The sequence below is a fragment of the Microtus oregoni genome, unplaced genomic scaffold, assembly GCF_018167655.1.
Source record: "Microtus oregoni isolate MIOR12 unplaced genomic scaffold, Mior012 000010F_ref0000083, whole genome shotgun sequence".
Lineage (NCBI taxonomy): Eukaryota > Metazoa > Chordata > Mammalia > Rodentia > Cricetidae > Microtus > Microtus oregoni.
The window spans coordinates 55,113,689-55,135,000 of record NW_024543069.1 but is presented as its reverse complement, the minus strand read 5'-3'; the positions used below and the strand labels follow the sequence as shown (position 1 = coordinate 55,135,000).

The window sequence follows — 21,312 nt, the reverse complement described above, 5'->3', positions numbered from 1 at the left end:
TTTTGAAAAGGTTAGAGTTTAAGGATGCTAAGCAGGCTTCTTCACGGGGTTCTTAGGGAGCCTCTCAGGGCGCTGGCTGGAAATTAATTCTCTATTCACAACGGACTTGGGAGTCAGCTGAGGCCTCTTGAGAGTCCCTTCCTAGAGTGGGCACCATTGTCAGTCCAGAAGGGACTCTGCACCACCCTGGGAGTGGGGAATTACGGTAGCATCTTTGATCCTTCTCATCCAGGGGGACAAGTGTTTCAACAATGGACATTTAAAGCCCAAGATGGGCCCCAGAGAATGTGAGATCCTAAACCATTTACTTTCAGGATCCCCAGGTCTTGCATGTAACCAAAAGGGATTTTTCAGCTTTAAGTACTTACAGCCAAACAAGCAAACAACAAAGAAACCAACAACGTGCTTGTCTGATAAATGGTAAGAAGCGAGTACATTCTCTGGCTTATTTTGAAGGGGGTGAGAAAGCATTATTGTTTTATCCTTTGCAAGCAGAAAAACCTGGTACCTATTAAACTTACGTATTTGTCCAAGCACCAGAATGACAACTGAATAAAGAGATCATGGAAACGAACAAAAAAAAAATGCATCTTCTAGAATTTGACTGATCCACAACCCATTTCTGCATCAGATTAAAAGGACAAAAAAATTCAAAATACCAGCTGACAAATATTCCTGTCAATTCACTATTGAGATTACTCATACAAGCTAGAGGTTTGGAAGTGGTTTATACCCGTCATCAACCACTGTAATCCTAGGAGACTGAGGCAGGGGGACTACCAGGAGTTCCAGGCAAGCCTGAGTTACATATTGAATTCTAGGACAACTTGGGCTACAGAATGACCCTGTCTCATAAGACAGCAAAACAACACAAAACTGAAATTGGGGGGGGCTGTAGTAAACAATTCCCTTCTCAAGGACTTTGGCACACAGGATGCCCACCCCAGGTGCTCAGACTTTGGCATGCAGGATGTCAACTCCATGTCTCTGGACGGTCTCATCTATAACTTGCGAGTTGAAGAGGACCCTATACATACGAAGATACGAAAATACAATGGCCTTATCTGAAGTCAAGCTTGACTTGACCACAGGCGAGGGAATCGGGCCTTTATTTAGGGGCTCAGAGTTTCCTCTGCCTGGGAGCAAGCCCTACAATTTTACTATCAGAAATACCACCAAGTAATTGACACAGGAGGGAAATGTGGGTCTTGAATTTCTGCTAAAAGAACATCAGAAAAGAAAGAGAAGAAAAACAAACATTTCCTGCTGATTCTGCCTTCCCATATTCATTTAAAGTTTTTCTTTCTCTAGTCTGCTCTGGATTTGGTGACTCTGGGTTGCTTAGGTTTGCAATCTTTTTCTGCTTTACCCTTTTCCAGGTGAGACAGTTTGGTGATGTCAACAATATTTTGTCCTTCCTTTAGGCCAGCCAAGACCTTCCACTCCAGCCGCGTGCTCCGATTGCCCCAGCCCTGTGGGAGTGTGCCCCTCAGTGTAACTCTGTGTGAGTGTGCCCCTCAGTGTAACTCTGCAGGAGTGTGCCCCTCGGTGTAACTCTGTGGGAGTGTGCCCCTCAGTGTAACTCTGTGGGAGTGTGCCCCTTGGTGTAACTCTGCGGGAGTGTGCCCCTTGGTGTAACTCTGCGGGAGTGTGCCCCTCAGTGTACCCCGTGGCAGAGCCTGGGGAAAGCCAGCTTCCAGGGCCTTCTGTGTGGCTGTTTGCGTATCTGTGTTTACAGTTTCCCTCTTTCTTTTTACGAATCGGACTAGCAAACATGGCTGTGTGTGTTTGGATTTCTTCAGCATGTCCACCCATTTCTTTCATGTTCAGTGGATGATGTAAACTGTGTATTTCCTCCCAGGACTGCAGCTCTGGAAACTGGGACAGGAGACAAGGTGCCTACCTGGAAGAACGTCTACCGTCCTTAGCATCTCACCTGTGATGCTTTGCTCCCTTGTGCATTCCTGTATTTTATTTTTACTGGACTGACCTTCATACCAATAGCCAGCCTTGCGGATGGGCCAGATGGCCCCGAGGACGCTCCTGGGCTCTCTCCTTTTATCCACGCCCAGCCCTGTGGTTTTGGGCTGTCACTAGAGCATCTCTTCCACGGGTGATCCTAATCCTGAAAATGGCTGCCCCACTGCTCCACGCTCAAGCCACCTACTTCTCTTGACGGTTACAATTGTTTAAGGGTCTTCACAGACTTGCTGCCTTATTTAAAATTCTCCTTCTGCATGCCACCAAACAGCAGGCTGAATCATGCTCCCCTCATGTGTTTATCTCTTAATGCTCACGTTTGTGTGATGGATGGAGTGAATGTTCTCCATTTCTGTCACTTTCTGGAGAGTGTGGCATCGTGCTTTGGGAAACACTGCGGTAAGAGCCATGAGACCAGAGATGAGTTTAAGGACCTCGCTCACTCTTGTTCTGACTCCCTTGGCCAGCTCCCTGGAAGGTCTTGTGTGAGCTAATTTCCTTCTGAGGCTGAGGCAGAGGAACTGAGTAATGGGCTCAGCACTTGGGACTGTTTTTTTGTTAGGTTACAGAGTTCCTCAATTGCATTTCCAGAACAGTAACAAGTGACATGTGTCGTCACATAACATTTAGTCATAGTACAATCTTCCTTTAAATATCACCAATAATACTGATGTAGCACCTGTGTGGGGAGGGTTTGTCCGCCTGACTTTCCCACAAGCCAAGGACAAGGAAAGCTCCTCATCCCGTCTTTCTAGAACACTCGGCAGAGAATGCTCACTGGAGCTGGTGCATTGGTCTGCATCTAGCACTGGGACCCAAAGAGAAACGACTCCAGCTATACAGTGGGCTCACACCAGCCCCAGCCAGGACACACAGATCAGTTCCTGAGTCCTTACTGTGGCCAGAAACATGAAAATGCACGGCGGATGGGCCATCATAGACCATAGCGTAGGGCCCCCACTCTGGCACAATACAGTTCTGCTAACCACACCCCTTCATTTGATTCTTCCTTCAAAGGCAGACAAGTCCACCAAATATTTAGACAGGGTAGATATAAAAAGTACTTTCAACAGCCACCACTTCTTTCCAAGAACTATTTAACAAAAAAAGAAAAAAAAAATACAGATGAATGGCTCCCTCTGCACTGAATTGAACAGGTGCCAGACTTGGGTTTCTCAACAACAGGGTGACAACATCACCTGGACTCAGGCTCCACGTAGGAGTTATAAAACCTGGACTCATAAAGAAAAAAAACGCGCAAAGATGGGGGCAGAGCTGCTGAGGTAAGGAGAGGGCAGGAAAGGAGGACATTCCTTCCTCAGCCATTGTGGGAACTGACATGAGACAGAAGGACATGACACTGGGAGATGGGAAGTGGACCTAATGTGGCACCTTCAGGTGAGAGCGGTCCTAGTGACCCGCAGAAGATAGGACTGCCCATAACGGCCTTGAGACAGATGGGGTCCAGCAGTCTACCCCAAGCAGTGTTATGTTTTCTGCCCCGATTTCCAATATCTTTCATTAGCTCTTCAGACCATTTGACTCCCTGGCATATGGAAAAAAATAGGAGTTCAGTGTATAGGGTGGTAAACGGATGGCCAAGGAGAATGTCTTGGAATCATAATTTTATTTAAAAGCAATGACTGACCTCATTCTAGGGGTCATGGTGAGTTCTTCAGAAACCCTAAACAGTGAAAAGATTATGTCCTCCAGCACCATGTAACTCCAAATAAAGACAGTATTAAACCATGAAGGAGTTGGAATAAAGTTCAACCAAGTTCAGCCATGAAGAACAGTCTGATTTTAAAAACACAAAAATCCAATTCTTTCAAGAGATGTTCTTGTATTTACCCCTCCCGCCCTCCAGTACCCTCTGGATGGTTGCTTCACCTCTCCCCTCAATTTGGAAGTCACCTGACCTGCCTTTTCATACGAGGCATTTTCAAGTTCTCCTCAGACCTTCCTAGGTTCACCTTAGACGTCTCTTCACCGGCCACCACAGTGAAGCCGGATGTCTGACGTCCTCCCACGTGATGCTGTCCGCAGACCAGGTCTCCCCGCTTTGTCCCACCTTCCCGATGATGCCCATCTCTGACCTCTACTCCCGACCCCACTGACCTGTTTTGAAGATCTCGTAGCGTAGGGAGAAACCTGCCCCCTGCCGGGCATAGTCTGACGTGAACTTGATATATAACACGGAGCCAGAGGAGATGATGGTGGGTGGGGCGATGTTCCCACAGTGTTTGCCTAGGAGGTCAGCTGAATCACTGTCCCCATCCCGAATCTCAATGAAGTCATACCTAGGTGGGGACAGCGAAAAGGACACAGATGAACAAAAAGATCATTCTGAAGATCTGGGAAGGACCATTATCCCCATTCTTTCAGACACTCAGGTGCTGCCGTGATGCACAAAGGGCACGCTGCTTGCTTTGGTACACAGGCAAACACAGACGCGGGAAGTCGCTTTCAAGCCACATCGTGTGAGTGCGTGGGTGGGCGGCCTTATCTCTTGTTCATGGAAGAGCATTGCCTCGTTCTCTCAGGATCTCAGAGCAAGCATTGTTTGTCCTTGGGCGGCAGCAGCACATACTTTTATTTCCATTGTGACCCCTCTAAATCTTTGTCTCTCCTTAACTCTGTCATGGCCTTGAACGTGAGAACCGATGAGAAGATGGGAAGGAAACTACACGTCAGGACTGGCACCCTGGGGATGCTTCAGCGGTGTTTTCTCGCCTGCCCCCTGCCCTGATTTCGTGTTCTCCTGGGCCATCACCTCCTGTTCTTATTTGGCAGTGTCCCCATCTGCAGGTTACCTCCTTCCCTGAGATATGCCTACAAAGGTCCCGTCAACACTATCTAGTCAACATGGTTTCAAAGAGGATTGGAGCTAACTCAGATAAGGCAATAAAAACTTCCCCCAAAGTCTGGCGACTCTCTAGCGACCGTGTCTGTGCACCCACAATGGCTGGCTGGTCTCCCCCAATCAGTGGCCTGTGCTCTTTCAGACTGAGTCCGATGGGCCTGGCGTGGACATAGATGCCTCACAGTCTTCCATGACCAGGTTCATAGACCGATGCCCATCTTGACCGGCACATTTTTTCCAGCTGGGGTGCATGGCAGCAAAGATCCTCCAGCTTCTCAGCACTTGTACGCTTCCAGTTACTACTTAACTCCCACAGCCCAAGTGGGACTCTTCTTCAAAACCCGGCTCCCCCTCTTTCCTCTCCCTGATTTATTTTGCATCAGACTGTAAAAACAACACATAACAAATTCCCTCCATGTGGATAAGGAAGGGACTGACAATATAGCCCCCTGGGGTGTGGCCTACAGCTCCTGTCACACAGGTCTGTGGGAGCTGGTGGCCTGCACAAGGGGTTGGAACCTCAGCTTCCAGGGGCCGTACTTCAGGTTGCTCAGCCGTTTCTGAATAAATAGGGCTGTAAAGGAGGAAGAAGGAGTCTGTTAACCAGGGCCAGTTTCTCCTGAGGCCCTGGAGGGATGGACTCCTGCAACCACAGCAAGGCTGGTGTTGGGTTCCTCCAGAGAGGTGGAGCTGGTGAGATAGCCAGATTCCAAAGGCCCAGGGTGGGGTAAAGGAGCTACTCAAATCTGGGATTTTTTCAGTGTGGGAGATAGTACTGATTTTGAAAGTAAGCTTCCTCAATTCCAAAACAAAAGCGAAAAGACACTTGTTTGCTCTTAGGGGAAATTCCCAACCCCTTCTGGAAAACCCCTCCTTGCTGTTCCTCTCCTAGTGAAGCCAGAGGTGTCAGCTGAGCAATGGCGCAGCAAGCTGTGTGAACACAAGTCAAGCAGCCCTTACTCACTCCTCATGAACTCCCTCTCTGGGTGCCAGACCCCAGACCTGGGGTTAGACTTGGGGGGGTTGCATTCCATTTCTTAACCCAAATTACAGTTCTTTAATAAGCCATCCATATGTAAAATAAAGCTATATCCACTAAAAACTTCTTTTTCAATGCAAAAGAACTGAGAAAAATTAAGCTTTGAATCTTTCTGAGCCTCAAAAAAAAAATAAAATAAAAATAAAAAATAGGGGGAATAGGGCTGAGGAGATGGCTTAGAGGGAAAAGTGCTTGGGGTCCAAGCGTGAGGACCTGACCAGGAGCCTCTTAAACCAGCTAAGTCTGCATACAGTGGAGCCCAAGATTGCCCTCTGGCTTCACACGGTACCCTGACACTGGCATACACACTGAGCAGATACTTTTCAAATGAAGGCTGCTACCATAAAAGAGAGCTATTAGGAGCCACCTCCTTCAGTCGTGAGCTTTGCCTGACTGAACCTAATCTGCATGAAGAATGGCTCTGTGGTCCAGCACTCTGGTTAAGAAAGCTAACCAGTCTGTCGAATTCTCACACCCATTTCCCGGGAGCAGAGAGGTTGAGGCCTATACATAGACTCCGCCTGTCTGAAGAGAAAGAGGTCTTGGGGATATCAGCACAGTGAAGGTGGAGATGTAAATCGCTTTAAACATTTGGAAGGTACTGTTGGGGCAAATGCGAGCGACGAAAGTTACTATATTTGTAGCCTTTAAACCAGAATCCTTAGGACATTTTTCTGCCAAGAAAACAATCAAAGGGTCACGTATGGATGTATATGCATCGTCGTGAATTTTTAAAAGTATATTATAAATGATAAGATGCTTCCTTTATAGATAGCATTGTGTTGAAAAATCCAGCCAGACAGGGAGAGTAAACTAATTCTGCTATATTTATAAGGTGAAATATTCAGTTGCTACAGAAAATAGTATGGCAGGACTGGGTTGTTTTTTATACAAAGATTGCATTATATACTATTAATGCAAAAAGAACAGATTTTTAAAGTCCATTATAAAATGTACACATTATTTTCTTGCATAAAAATTCAGAAAGCATTTGAAAAACTACATCTAAAATACTGGCAGAGACACGTCATTGACAGTCTGATTGCGCCTTCTTTGTTTCCTTCTGTTATCTGAATTATTACAAGTTCACATTTCTTTAATAAGACAGACTCATAAAAATAAAGCTACATTCCTTAAGTTTTTAAAGCAGAAATGTTGAGAAAAACAAGCCCTTAGGATTTAGCAGGGATGAACATAATGGAACTTGCCAAAAATCCTGGCACTTGGGGGCTGAAGCAGGAGGATCAGAGTTCAAGGTCAATGTGGGCCACATAATAGTCTGTCTCAAAGACCCAATAAGTGGAAAACAAAGTTAGCAGACGCAGGTGTGGATTCTTTTCCACTACCACCTTATTACCCTTCTCTCTGAGCTGGGGTGTGCAGAATGAGGGCCTCGTGAGACATGGCATGTCCAAAAACCCAGGAATAGAACTTCACATAGCGTACTCAGTAAATAATATTTAAAAATAGAATAAAAACCAAAAACAAAAGTCTGGTTTTGTGTTGGTGATTTTTCTACAAAGGACAGAGAGGCCCTGCCACCATACTGGCTAGTCCTTAGAAGTGGCCGGAGTCATTTAGAGGATTGACAGAATCAGCCAGGAGGCAGGGCTACCAAGAACCAATCACCATTGTTCAGAGCTTGCCTCAGTTTACTTAGTGATCAGGCCTCCCTCAGGCTTTTGTGTGTGTGTGTGTGTGTGTGTGTGTGTGTGTGTGAGAGAGAGAGAGAGAGAGAGAGAGAGAGAGAGAGACTTGCCCAGCAACAACTCCATGTTTACACACACACACACACACACACACACACACACACACACACACACACAGAAACACACACAACACCTACCTACAGTGAAGGCCATACAATTTAAATAACGGTTCCTCTAAGCCAGTAACCAATTCATTCTCTCTCTCTCTCTCTGTGTGCTTGTGAATTAAAGGGAACCCCTCCATCTTCCCCACCACCTCCTCCTCCATGAGTCTCTTTGTGAAGCAAATAACCTTGAACTTGAACTTCTTAGGAAACTGGATTTTTCTATCAAGTACACGTGAGAGAGAGACAGGAGCTACAAGTCGGCAGGCAAGTTCCTTCTCCCTCCAGGGTCCTGGCTGCACCCTGTGGACAAGTCCACTTAACCATGTGACCTTCTGGCTGGTCTTTTGCTATAAAGGGCACACTTCAAGTGACATGCTGACTTCATCCAGAATATCTCATTTACCTCCCATGTGACAGACCCATTTGGGGAAATTTTTTATTATTGGGGATTTGCTGCAGCTGGAGCAAATCTCCTTAGAAATTTCCATGTTGTCAGGTTCTTTTGTGAAGGGCTCTGAGGAGGCTCAGGAAGTTTGTGGCTTTGGAATAAATACAAGCTTTGTGCGCAGCCTTGAATCTCCAGTGTTTGTTTGAGCAAGAAATCTGGGGTACAGACTTGAGCTTCACCCCAAGGACAGTGAAACGGGCCGACTTGAAAGCTGCCCTCTCACCCAGCCCATCACTGCCTCCCAGAAGCCAACACGAGCAGCTAACAGACATATTAACTACAGTGTTTGCATTTCATTATCCATAATCTCTCTCAAATGAAAAAATTCCTTTCGAAGCTTTAACACTACCTCTTATTATTTTGGTTATTTATTTCTTCCCCTGAGCCAAGGTAGCCACCTCTACCTCACTCTTGATCTTTCTCTATGGTCCTCGAGTACTTTCTCATTCTGTACAGCTGCTGATATCTGCACGGGCGGGGCTTGTCTAGAGAATGCCACCTCTGCTTTCTCCTTTAGCCTCGAAGTCTTCCTTGCATCTCCTCAAATCCACATGGGTCGGGGGTGGCCTGGAAATCTAGACAGTGGAATTAATTTTCTGAGTCCAAGGGGAGAGAGTGAATGGGGGGGGGGGGACAGTAGCTTCATGTCTCCCTCCTATCCCTGGCAAACATGGAAACAGGTTCTCTGGCATCCATCTCTCACACGGCTGACTACTGCTGAGGGTGTGGAAGAGTTCCCTGGCTAAGGCCCTTGTTCAGAGCCGTTTAAGGTGTAGCCTGGGTCTCGTCTGCCTTTCTGGGTACACAGATGTCTGTGGAAGAAGAGAATATACCAAAAGCAGAATTCTTAGGTCCTATAAGGGTGTCACACTCAACTTCGGGATTTGGATCTGAACACAGGGATGCCTGTACCCAGAGAAACTGGATTCCTTGGCAGGCAGGCCCTTCCTCCCTTCATGCTGCTGATGTTTATGACACAGATCGAGGGTGTTCCCAATCTTCGGGCCCTTGCCCCTTTCTTTCTTGTGTCTGCCAAACTCATTAGCTCTGCCTGTGGCCCATTCCCGTCTTTCAGGCCTGCCCTGCCCTTCTCTTTCAGGAGGCGGACCCTTCCTCTGCTTATCTCCTTATGGAAAGGTTTACCTGCATCTTGTCTATTTCTTCAACTCTGCCTCTTTCGCAAGGGAGGAAGCAGGGGGAGGCTACAGTGAGATATTTCGGGGTCCGCGACACAAACAGGGATCCTGCATATTGAGGGACTAAATGAAGAAGGGATTTGCAGTTGGTGCTGTGCATCAGAATATGCTTTTTCCGGGCATGGTGGGTCTGCCCCTGGTGTATCTTCTGACTTTGCACCCCAGCGCGTCTCCTGAGCTATTCTGGTGGTATGTGGAAACCTAAATGCTGCTTCGTGCCACAAAGACACGAAATATAACATTTTGTGGAGAAGAAACATCTCAAATCCTGCTGACAGCATTTTCACTATTAGCGGCAAACAAATCAACTATAATTAAAATGCTGTCAAAGTGATTGGAGATTTTTCTCACACTTTCAAAGTTCCATATTTCATGAGTGGATTATCCAGGCCAGAGAATTTGCCACCTCCCGGAGTGCCTTTCTTCCAGAAAGCTCAAAGACAGCTACAAACACTGTCTTATTAATCCTTACATTAAAACCTGCAGGGAAAATCGGAGGAAATGCCATCACAGCCGCTTGCAGCGCCTAAAAACTAACAAAGAAGAAGCCTCCTGAGACTCGTGGAGCTGCCCTGTGGGTCGGCACAGTGTCGAGGTCTCTGGCCAACACAGGCCCAGAGCCAGGCCACCTGCTTCTTGGGTCCAGCCTTTAAGGAGAAATCGCCTTGCTGTAGGACTAGCTCTTTATAAAGAACTACATTTCATTTCCTTGAATTTCTGCCTTCCATTGTTGCTCATTTAGTAAGCAAATCAATGGAATGTCACTGTATTTTGCTGAGTAGTTACTATGGGGCCGGACCCACCAGTTTAGATATTATTTCATTTAATCCTGATTTAATACAGACTGGTCATGGTTACAACTCAGGTTGACAGCCCAAACTCACAATGAAGAAGGGTCAGAGGTGAGATTTGAACCCTTGGCACACAGACCTCACCTCCTTTCCTTTGCTTCATTATCTGGATACATCAGATTGCTGCAGCACAAAGGCATGAGAGGGGCCAGGTGGAAGGAGCCTTTTATCCTTAGGTTTCTATAAAGTGGGCAGAAGTAGAAAGCAGCTTCACAGAACCTTGCTCTTTTTACTTAGCTATCCCGATTAAACTAAGCCTGCAGGAAGTGCCAAAGTTAATAGACGACAGGTCACCAGTGAGAACAGTGATAGACAGGTCACCAGTGAGAACAGTGATAGACAGGTCACCAGTGAGAACTTGATAGACAGGTCACCAGTGAGAACTTGATAGACAGGTCACCAGTGAGAACAGTGATTGATAGACAGGTCACCAGTGAGAACAGTGATAGACAGGTCACCAGTGAGAACTTGATAGACAGGTCACCAGTGAGAACAGTGATAGATAGGTCACCAGTGAGAACAGTGATAGACAGGTCACCAGTGAGAACAGTGATTGATAGACAGGTCACCAGTGAGAACAGCGAGCAGGTTTGAAATGCGTGGCTGTAAGATTTGCCCATTGGAAATGGTGGAAATGCAGCTCCAGTGTTCAGATGGAATAACATATTAATATCTGTAAGCGCAGTATTTTTATAAGTGTGTGTACACTCAAATGCGAACATATGGCCCAGCAAGTGAGAAAATAGGATCCAGTGTATTTAGAAGAGCTTCAAGTGCCATCCACATATTCTGAGTCCACAGATCTCCAATATGGTCCATGCAGGAATTTCAATGGGCTGGGCAGCCCCTACAATCACACTCTGAAGCTTTGTGTCTTCCCATGCAGGTATATTTTTCTAGGGACGGGATCTGTGATAAGACCAAGCTGAAATAACTATTATAGAGATCCATGTCTAAGAAGCCATGATGTACTCTGGGGAAAAGGCACAAGAAGTGGACTTTGTGAACAGAACCAGTTTGTGTGTGGCATTAGCCACTAGCGAAGCTGGAGATAAGACACGTACCTTCACCCGGTCTCAGTTGTTCATCTACAAAATGAGATAACAACAGCCCCACTCAGGTCCAGCAAAGACCCCGATGCCTGAGAGAGAGGTTTTATTTTTATTACAGCCACCATATTAACAAGACACGGTGGTAAGGTGGGTGTGAGATGAGCTGCGTTTGTGTACACACACACACACACACACACACACACACACACACACACACACCACACACACCATCCTGGAGTTAGAAAAGATGCCATGAACAACCCTAGCTACAGCATAGCTACAGTCCAGTGCTGCCAACCTTGGGGTTGAATTTCCACAAATCTATCTTTTGCACAAATCCATGTACTCAAGTTTTGGAGATTTATCTTAGTTTCGAAGTTCTGAGCCTGGGATCTGGGTCCAGGCTGCCAGGGACGAGTTCAAAGCTACTTACTGGGTTTTGTTTGTTTTTTGTTTTGTTTTGTTTTGTTTTTCGAGACAGGGTTTCTCTGTGGTTTTTTTGGAGCCTGTCCTGGAACTAGCTCTTGTAGACCAGGCTGGTCTCGAACTCACAGAGATCCTCCTGCCTCTGCCTCCCGAGTGCTGGGATTAAAGGCGTGCGCCACCACTGCCCGGCTGTTTGTTTTTAAACAGGATCACAGGTAGCTTAGGTTGACCGTTCTTTGTTATTGAGAATGGCCTTGAACTCCTGCCTGCTCTCTTTTATCTCCTAAGTGTGTGTGTTTGGGGGGGGGGGGATGGGGGATGGGGGCGGGTATAGAGGTGTATGCCATGTCTACTTTAGGTAGCACTTGGAAGTGAACCCAGGGCTTTGTGTATTCTGGGCAAACATTCTATCAACTGGGCTACATTTCCAGTCTGGAAAGTTCTTTATCTATCTATCTATCTATCTATCTATCTATCTATCTATCTATCATCTATCCATCTATCTATTTGTCTTTAAATGGTGCTGGGTTGAACCTAGAGCCTGAGGGCCTGTATGCTAGGACACCCCACTGCCCACTGGTTCATACTTCCAGTCTCTTTTGCTGTGTTGTGAGCAGTGGGACGCCCATTCTGCCCTCAGTCAACTGAGCTGAGGCACACGAGTAGCTCAGTATCCCAGTTGGCATACAGTCCATCCTCACTGAGCAGAAGTGGCCACCGCTGCTAATGTCATCATTATTCATGTACCTCTGCGTTCCCCACACTCTAGGATTGTTTGTGTGTTTGCATCAGGACCCAGTGCCGTTTCCACAGCAGCTGTTTGCGGTTGCATTCTCTTCCTTCGTTTCTTCAAAGCACAAATCTCTGATGTTTGCAGTTTTTCGTTTGCAGTCCCCTCCCAGCCAGGGTCACCATGCTTGTTAGAAAAGAGGAAATCTGACCACCCAGCAAAGGAAGTATGCACAGAGAATAACCCAAAACAAACTGGAGGAATTATTCTAAAAAAACCTTGAAGGCAAGAAAGTGGAAACTGCAAATACCATCTATTTATAATTGCTGCTTGTTTTTCCGCAGAAGCCCTGGGATGATGTTGAGGCCGCAGAATCTCATTGTTCCTCAGGTTGCAGGCTGCCAAGAACACTCTCAACGTGAGGAAGCAGGCTGCTCCAGACGCAGCTCTGAGAAGCCTTGCTGTGGATAACTTTCAGAAAGTGAAGGGCACACAACAAAGCCTCCAACACTTCTGCCCTGACCCCGTAGGTACACACTATTTCCCCTCTGCTCTGGCTTCACAGCAAGGTGCATTCCTGAGGCCACAAAGCTACTGATCTGTTGGACTTCTGCACTCAGGAGGCTACTGGGATGGAACACTTACGTAAGGGATGGCTTTTACGCAACTGGTGAAGTTGAAGGATGGAGGCTGACTCTTTTGGGCACCATTGTCAGACTTCCTTTAGTCTGTTCTGTGACTATAGAACCTCTGTCCTTTGGTGTCCACTTCAAGAATCCCTTGCTAGCATTTTGTAATGATGCCAGAGTACTAAGAAGGTAAGAAGAGCCCCTACGGTTTACATTCATTTCTTTCTTTTCAGAGGCAGCAGCAACAACTCATGCTCTGATGTTTATTTTATTTATTTATTTATTTATTTATTTTTGCTCTGATGTTTAAAGTGGTACCCGACAGAGCCGAGACTTGTTGAGTTGTCTCATGCTAGCCCGGGTCTATCATGTTCTACCTTGATTTACCTCACGTCATAAATGGGCGCAGGGCTCGTACCTCATCACCTCTTGGGATCGACTAGGGGCGTAAGGCAACTGGTAGTCATTGAGGGGAAATGAGAGCACGTCATCCTGGGGCCCTGGTGTGCTGGCAGCATCCCTTCACTTGGCTGAGAGAACAGCTCCCTCTGGGTAAGGAGTTCAATAACTCTGCCTCCCGGTGGAGCCAATTGTAAGAGAGAAATCATAACCTCCCATCTGTCCGAAAAATGGAAGCCTGCTGGGAACAAGAGAGCTAGGCACCAGGGAACCAATCACTGTGTCAGAGTTCATCTGCATTTTCCGGGGATGGGTTTCCAGTTATTTTAATATCCCCCCTAGGCTCTGTAACAAAACTGGCAAAACGTAAAACTTGTCTGAAAAATGTGCTCTGAAGAATTCCAGGACAGGGGCACCCTGGCCTTTGGGAGCGGGTGGCGGGTGTGACAGCCTGATTTGGGATCCTGTTCTCTTGGCGCTTCAGGTTACAGAGGTGTGGAAATGACAGTCACACACTAATGTCCAGGAGGAAGGGGCTGTTGCCACGCCAGGGTGGAGATTCTGAATGTAGCCCTTGGTGGCCAGTCATCTGGAACTACTTCCTCCTCTGGAAGAGCCACTTGGACCCTGCACCCTGATGTGTGTCCTGACCGCACTCGCTCAAGTCAGTCCGGTCAGGAACGCTGCACGGCGGAAATACTGCTCTGGGTTGAAGCCCAGGGTTGGTTGGATGGACAACACTCTGGACTGTGGGTGCTGTGAGACGGTCCCACTGAACCGTGAAGAAATATGTCTAGAAAGTGCACAGCTTCTATCTACAAGAGAAGCAGGTTGCCGGAAGTCTGCGAGCTGGATGGAAAGAAACAGCATGGGTTGGACTTAATGGACTTGTATTTATCCCAAAGCTCTAAACAGGCCATTTGTTTTGTGTATGGATCTGCTGGCTGTCTGGGCACCATGTTGGAGCGACCAGTGGGAATCCCATGGCATAGGAAGGCGTTGAGCCGCATGTGGATAAGAGGCCAGCTTGGGAGGATGTCATAGTGGAGACCCCAGAAGAGAAGTCTATCCCCCAGCACTTAACCCAGCCGCTGTTCTGAGGTTGGGCAGAGCCTTGTATCTGGCATCATCTCAGTTTCCTGAGAAGACCCCCCCAAAATAGTCATAATAATGATAGTAATAGTAATAATAGTAATGATAATAATACTTTCTCACCCTCCTACAGTCTCAGAGGCTGACGCACAGATAAATCACTTTGAACTTTGAGATGAAAGGTGCTCCGTAAACCAGAGGGCTCATCAACTGTAATTGTTACGGTAATTATTTTAATGATGATAATGGGAGAATGGGGGTGGGGCAGGAAGGAAACCTCCCACCTTGAGACAAAGAAAACCTCTTCCAGTCAAACCTGGGCCTCGCTTCCTTCTGCCCCTATGCGGTCTTCATCCCTGGGTTGAAATATTATTTACTGCTTTCTTTCCCAATAAAACAATTATGTGTTCCAGGGTTCCCCTCCTACTCACTCTCCGCAGTGTCGGGCTTGGCCCTGACAGCTCAGCCATGAACTGTTTACAGGGCTCCCTCACCCGCCCAGAACCTGGTTCAGCTCCACTGACACTAAAGTCAGGAGCGGTCTCTGTGTGTGAGGAATCAATTACTTCCGCTGACACTCCATTACTGGCCTTCACAGCTTCAGATTCCAGATGGAAAGAAAAGGTGGTGGTGGAGACCCAAAGAGGGTGGTGAGCATGTGGGGGTGTGCCTGTGGGGGGCGGGTTTATGGTGTGTATGGTCTATGTGTGCTGTGTGTATGTTGTATGTGTGCATGTGAGTGTGGTATGGGTATGGTGGTATGGTATATGTATGTATGGTATATATATATATATGTGTGTGTGTGTGTGTGTGTGTGTGCATAGTATGTGGTGTGTGTTGTGTGTGTGTGGGAGAGAGAACGAGAGCATGTGTGTGCCTGTGTGAGGTGTGTGTATGGTGTGTGTATGTGTATGTGGTATGGGTATGATGTGTATATGTGTGGTGTGTGTGCCTGTATGGCATATGTGTGTGTATGGTGTGTGTATATTGTGTGCAGATGTGTGGTGCGTATGGGTATGGTGTGTGTGCCTACATGGTGTGCATGGTGTGTGTGTGTGTGTGTGTGTATGTGTGTGTGTTTGTGTGTGGGGGAGTTCAGGGGAGTAGGAGGCAGATGGAGACTACTGACTGAATCTGGTTTCCAGCTTGTCCTTTAAGACCTAGAGAGACTCCTCTTTCCTCGAGTGCCTTGCACCATCCACAAGTGACCAAGCAGCAGCAAGAGGCTGAGCAAGGCTATAAAAAGAGGACAGTGTCTAAGGGAGTCAGGCCAGCGTTGCCGGGTGCTGGACAGCAGGCGACTGCCTTCAGCACGTTGACATAGGCACACAGAAGCAGCGTAGGGCCACCTGGCTTCCAGTCAGACCACTGTAGTACAGGGTGTGCTCTCCCAAGGCCTCAGTATTTCTTTCTGGTCAGTGGGACTAATATTGGTGCTGGGTGCAGAGCTTGCTCTGGGAGGTAAACGTGGACAATATCTTATGTCTCTGAGAACGCCATCAGTGTTTGCTGTTGTCTTACTGACCATTTTCCCCCACGACCGTACGTCTGGGCCTCTAACATACAGAGCTGAGAGAGTCAGAAAACTGCCGAGAGGTGGAGTACAAAGCCACGAAGACAGGGCATTAAGGAATCGTGTGTTTTTTCTTTTATCATGGGATCCCCTCAAACCTAAGTCAAACCTGGATTTATTTCTTTTTCCTTTTTCTTAGTTTCTTAAAATTTAATTTTGACCCTGCTAACTTTTTTTTTCATGAATTTTTCCTTCTAGGAAAAAATTTTGATGATGTAAATTGAATACAGCCATTTATTCTGCAATCAACTGGGGTGGGTTGTGAGCCAAAAGGTCTCCTAATGAAGGGCGATTATGAAGTTCTTTTTCTCCTCTGAAAGACAAGACAAGGCCTGTGAGTGCATGGTGATTTATCTAGGCAGGAATAGAAAAATGGAATTAAGTTATCTCTTGAGGGTCTCCCATCAAGGTCTAGATTCCTTACTTCTAAAACAAACAAAAAGAGCAGATTTTTTTCCCCCCATATGGGACTCATGGCCACAGGAAAACACAAATCCCTCTGTAGAGAAGTCTGAGGGCTTGACGTGTTATCTTCCTTCCCTGCCTTACCGCCTCCACGCCTTTATCTGCTCCCTGTCCCTCTGAATTTCTTGAGACAGCCTGCGCTGTAATTAGATGAGAGAATTTCACGGAGTTACATGGGGCGAGGTGCTGTCCCTCTGGGATCCCCAGCTTTCAAGAAAGTGCCAAGGTTGAGAGGCAGAGCAAGGGGGATCGCGTATGACAAAATCTCAAGTGATTTTCTCAATCAGAAGATAAAACACATTGTTAAGAAAGACAGCCATAGTGAAGATCGCTTGCAGGGCGAGAGTTGCGATTGCAACATTGAATGTTTAAAAACAAACAGCCAAAAATAACTGTTGTCCCAACTGCTCTCTAACCTTCGTGAGAGAAGGAGAACAGTCTGTGTGTTGCTGTTTTCCCCTTCTTGGGTGAGCTGAAGTTGCCGGGCAGAGGGAGTCCTTGGCCAAGGTTGTGGCAGACGGACGGGTCAGCTGGTAGCTGGGCCCTGGCTAACGGGGTTAGTCCCATTATTGCACCATGCTCCCAGAGGTGGGTCTGTTTCTGTCATTAGGAGGGTTGTTGCAATATAGAAAAATATTAATGCTCACTGGAGCCCCAGAGAATGGGGACATTTCTGTGGTGGGTAGGCAGTAAATCTGTCACAATGTCATGAGTAATCAACCCAAGGGTCTCTACTGAGCCAGCATGAGGCATGCTCTTGCACCACAGAGACTGGCTCTGTTCTGACTTCAGGCAACCCCTACTGAAGCCACATCTCCAAATGGGTAATTTGGTTTCTCTCTCAAAGAAAAGAAAAGAGATGGAAAGTCTGTGTAAGACCAAGTTGATGAGGACTTGATCCATCTTGTTACCTGGACTTTCCCAGAGCAAAGCATACTCTCAGGCATTGCACTAAGGACATCTGGACACAGGGAACATAGTCTGAAGAGACTACAATAGCAGGGAGGGTGGGGGCGCAGAGGCCCCATAATCTCAGCCTTTCCTGCTTCCTGCCCTAGGTCTCTCTCCTGAGGAGGAGGTGGAAGTGGCCTGGCCAGGAAGTAGAGTTAAGTAACATCATCGGGCACCTTTTGCCAGGAAGAGGGTTTATAGCAACAAGTCACAAGGGCAGCCTTCTTTTGCTCCTGCCCTTACAATCTTCATAGTGAAGGAAATGGGGGTCAGCAATGCTGATGACTGTGCTTCCCAGAGCGACCGCCTGCCCCTCTTCAGGTTGTTCAGTGTGCCACCCTCTGCTGGGGCCATTAGGCCTACACCCTCCCCCCGCCTAGAAGACTGCTCTAGGGTCAGTATAGGAAACACCTCTTGCAGGGCACCTCCCTGCGTCTTGCAACCTTGGCCTGGATCTGGGCACTGTGGACTCATATACCAGGTTCCCATCATGCCACCGTCATAACACGTAGCATAGGGGAGGGAAGGCAGACACCCTAAGAGTAAAGAATGCAGACTGAAAAGTAGGGTTCAAATCCCTCCCCAGCTCCTTCAGAGGGCCGGGTCTAAGGTCGCTTGCTTGAGCCCTGCGAGGCTATGTTTCTTCACTGCAAGCAGGAAAGAGGGTAGCCACTTCATGTGTCTTCCTGCCACTATTAATTGGGACAGAGACTGTGAAGTGCCAATCCGCGGCCAGGCTCAGAAGTTCTATGCCAGCTGGGGCAACATGACCTCATCACCTCCTACTCTGGAATCCCAAGGTCTACCAGGTCAAAGGGTATGGTATACCAACCTCTATATTTCAAAAACGGGCCCTCAAGCTTGTACTAAGTAGGCACTTGTTCAGAACTTCCTGGACGTAGAGTGAATGGCCTGGGTCATTTTGTTGGTGACAGACACAAGTTAGAGTTAGCAACATTTATAGCCTAGATTTTATGATCTTTTTGTAATCTCTGATGAGAGAATGGGAAAAACAGCCCTGCCTGCCTACCAACACCGTTCATACTACACTTACCTATGCCCTGGTGCAATCAATGGTAAAATATCAATAAATCAAGCGTTGGCACACAACCACTCTGGTCCCTCCAGGGCTACGTGTTGCAGTTTAGAGATGAAGTAGGAGGCCTGTGCCACTGGAAAGCTTGCCCACTCAGACCAAGAGCTAAGGCGGTTTGGAGTAGGGGCCAATAAAAGACAAGAAGATGGAGTGAGGGGAAGAGTGGGCAGGGAAGGAGGGACAGTGCGTGCAGTGAGAGCTCAGGTGTCCTCACAGAGGGAAGGCTGTGTTCGGTTCCTGGAGGTGTTGGCTGTTTACCGGGCATGGGAAACACTAGTTGTTCGGAGGGGAGGGACCAGACTACCAAGATCTGGTTTCTTTTCTCTGTTTAGCATATTGTTAATTTATTAGGCCAGGAATCTGCTATTTGTTTTAAAATATGGTCTCCTACAGACACATCTTCTAAGACTTAGAGGGTCCCTCAGCAGGTAAGTAAACACAGGAGCACCTTGTTTAGCTAGGACACTTGGCCAGAGGTCAAATACCCACACCCAGAATGTAGCAGACTGGGGAGAGCAGAAGCCTCGAGAACTATGGGTGCTGTTTTGTGCTCGGTCAGGGTGGAGTCAACTTTACTCCGATGTAACCTTGGCCGAATGAAGCAAATGAGAAATGTTGATCTTGAATTTGCACTGGCTTAGGGTTGAAATCTTGAACCCCAGGACCTAATTTTTAACACAGACAGCAAAGATTTTCTATAGCAAATTTGATACATAGGAAAAAATAAATAAAAGTCAGAAGAGGAAAGCTGTAGGAGAAAGGCTTCTCATAAGAAGAAGTGATGGCAAGTGTACCAGGAGAAGGGGCTGAGAGATGACTCAGCAGTTCAGAGCAGGCTGCTCTTCCAGAGGTCCTGAGTTCAGTTCCCAGCAACCACGTGGTGGCTCACAGCCATCTATAAGAGGATCTGATGCCCTCTCCTGGCCTGCGGGTACATATGTAGAGCTTCTCATACACAAAATATAAACAAATAAAAAAGTTCAAAAAGAAAAATACTGGGATAAAATAGTCTCAAGTTTCCCATGATACAGTGCAAAAGCATTTAACATGCCTGTTAACTTACTGTGATGACATCAACAAGAGACAACAAAGCAGTTGTCATGGTTTTGAGAAAGGGGTAAACTGATGACTTAACGTTTAAAAGCTCAACAAGAACCCCAATGTGGACTGAAGAGGTGGCTCAGGGTTTAAGGGCACATACTGCTTTTGAAGAGGCCATGAGCTCTGCTCACAGCACCAACATCAGGCAGTTCACGATGGGGTCTTGTGCCCTCTCCTGGCCTCTGCCAGTACTGCACTCAAGTGCTCACATCCCTAAGTGTGAGTCACATCCAAAGAGGACATTACTTGGACTCCATTGCTCAGGAAGAAGTGAGCAATCACTATTTTGAATTATCAAGAATGAAAAATTACTCTTCTTAACTGTTGGCTTTAAAAAAACAGGGAAGTATGTCATGTAATTTAAGACATTCTGGGACTTTTCACCAAGAAACTCTACCCAGAAAACCACCGTTCCTCAACAGTGCTCATTTTGATATGAATGAGGTCATTTTGTTCTGAGTCTATGCAGACTTACATGTGAGGCCGCTGGCCTAAGAAACGTACTTTCATGGCTTCCTAGTGGCTTTAGAACTTCCTAAAAATATTTTCAAGATACCTATTTGGTAAGTACTTGTTCTTTCAAGGAACTAGCTCTTGATTTTAGTTACCTCTGGTTGGGCCTCTGCAATGGTGTGTGTGTGTGTGTGTGTGAATGCCTGCTTGAAGATTGGTGCTTGTAGGATGGCATGCTGGTAAGTGCTTTAAAAAATACATACAGTTCAAACTTTAGAAATGGAAAAATACTCAGCCTTGTGTGTGTGTGTTTCTAAAACCATAACATTGAACCCTCTGGCTGATGACTCAAGCTATTGGCCTCTCTGTCTGCCGAGGCAGCAGCCTCCTGGTATCTTCTACTCCCAGGGGGGATGGATTGGATTCTCTCTTGTTTGCCCAGACAGCCCTGAGTCCTGTCTTTCTGTCCCTTGACACAGGCAGCTGGCAATGCCACAGCAGCCTTTGCTTCTGCCTGTGGCTGTTACCAGGTCCCCAGGACCGCATGCTGGTGCTTCGGGTTTGGCTCTCTGTGGATAGCCCGAGGGAGGAGGCAGGCAAAGCTAACAGAGAGGGTGGCTTTGGATTACACTGGCACAGAACAGCTGATGCTCGTGAGTGAAATTTTCCGAGCAGACAGCAAGCTTCGGTGGAACAAAATGAACACGTAGTGGTCAGGAAAAGATCTGTCTGGGGTTTGCTCAGTAACAGTCTTGACCTTTGGGGTAGAGACTCCAAACTACAGAAAGACAAAGGTTTAGGTACCACACACCAGAATAATCCTTCCTGTCAGGACCCTGGTCTTTGGTCAAAGGGCAATTTCTGTAGTTAATTGCATGAACGGAAGGCAGAAGAAAAAAATGTGGGCAGTCATGAAGGCCTTCGTTTCCCCTTTCTGCAAAGAGATATTGCCCAGCTGCAGAAGGGCAACGGAGGCAGATTTCTGTTGGGTGAGGGAGCTACTGCTTCAATTTTGAGGTAGAGAATTGAACATGTCCTCAAGATGCAAAGAATGGTAGGTTGATATCTTCTGATAGAGAATGCTATCAGGAACTCTTCGGAGGAAAAAAAAATGCAGCGTTGGGGGAGGAGTCAAGGAGTGTGAAGCAGAAC

The 21,312-nt window shown here is 47.0% G+C and overlaps 1 protein-coding gene across 4 annotated transcripts in view; it reads right to left on the bottom strand.

Annotated features, from left to right (window-relative positions):
• The window catches only part of Nrp2 (neuropilin 2), a 117,001-nt gene that overhangs the window by 77,623 nt on the left and 18,066 nt on the right, over positions 1-21,312 (bottom strand). For all 4 annotated transcript variants that reach the window (XM_041658961.1, XM_041658962.1, XM_041658963.1 and 1 more), the window contains exon 3: positions 4,099-4,280. In XM_041658961.1, coding sequence (XP_041514895.1) covers positions 4,099-4,280 — 182 coding nt within the window. The remainder of the gene's footprint in view (positions 1-4,098; positions 4,281-21,312) is intronic.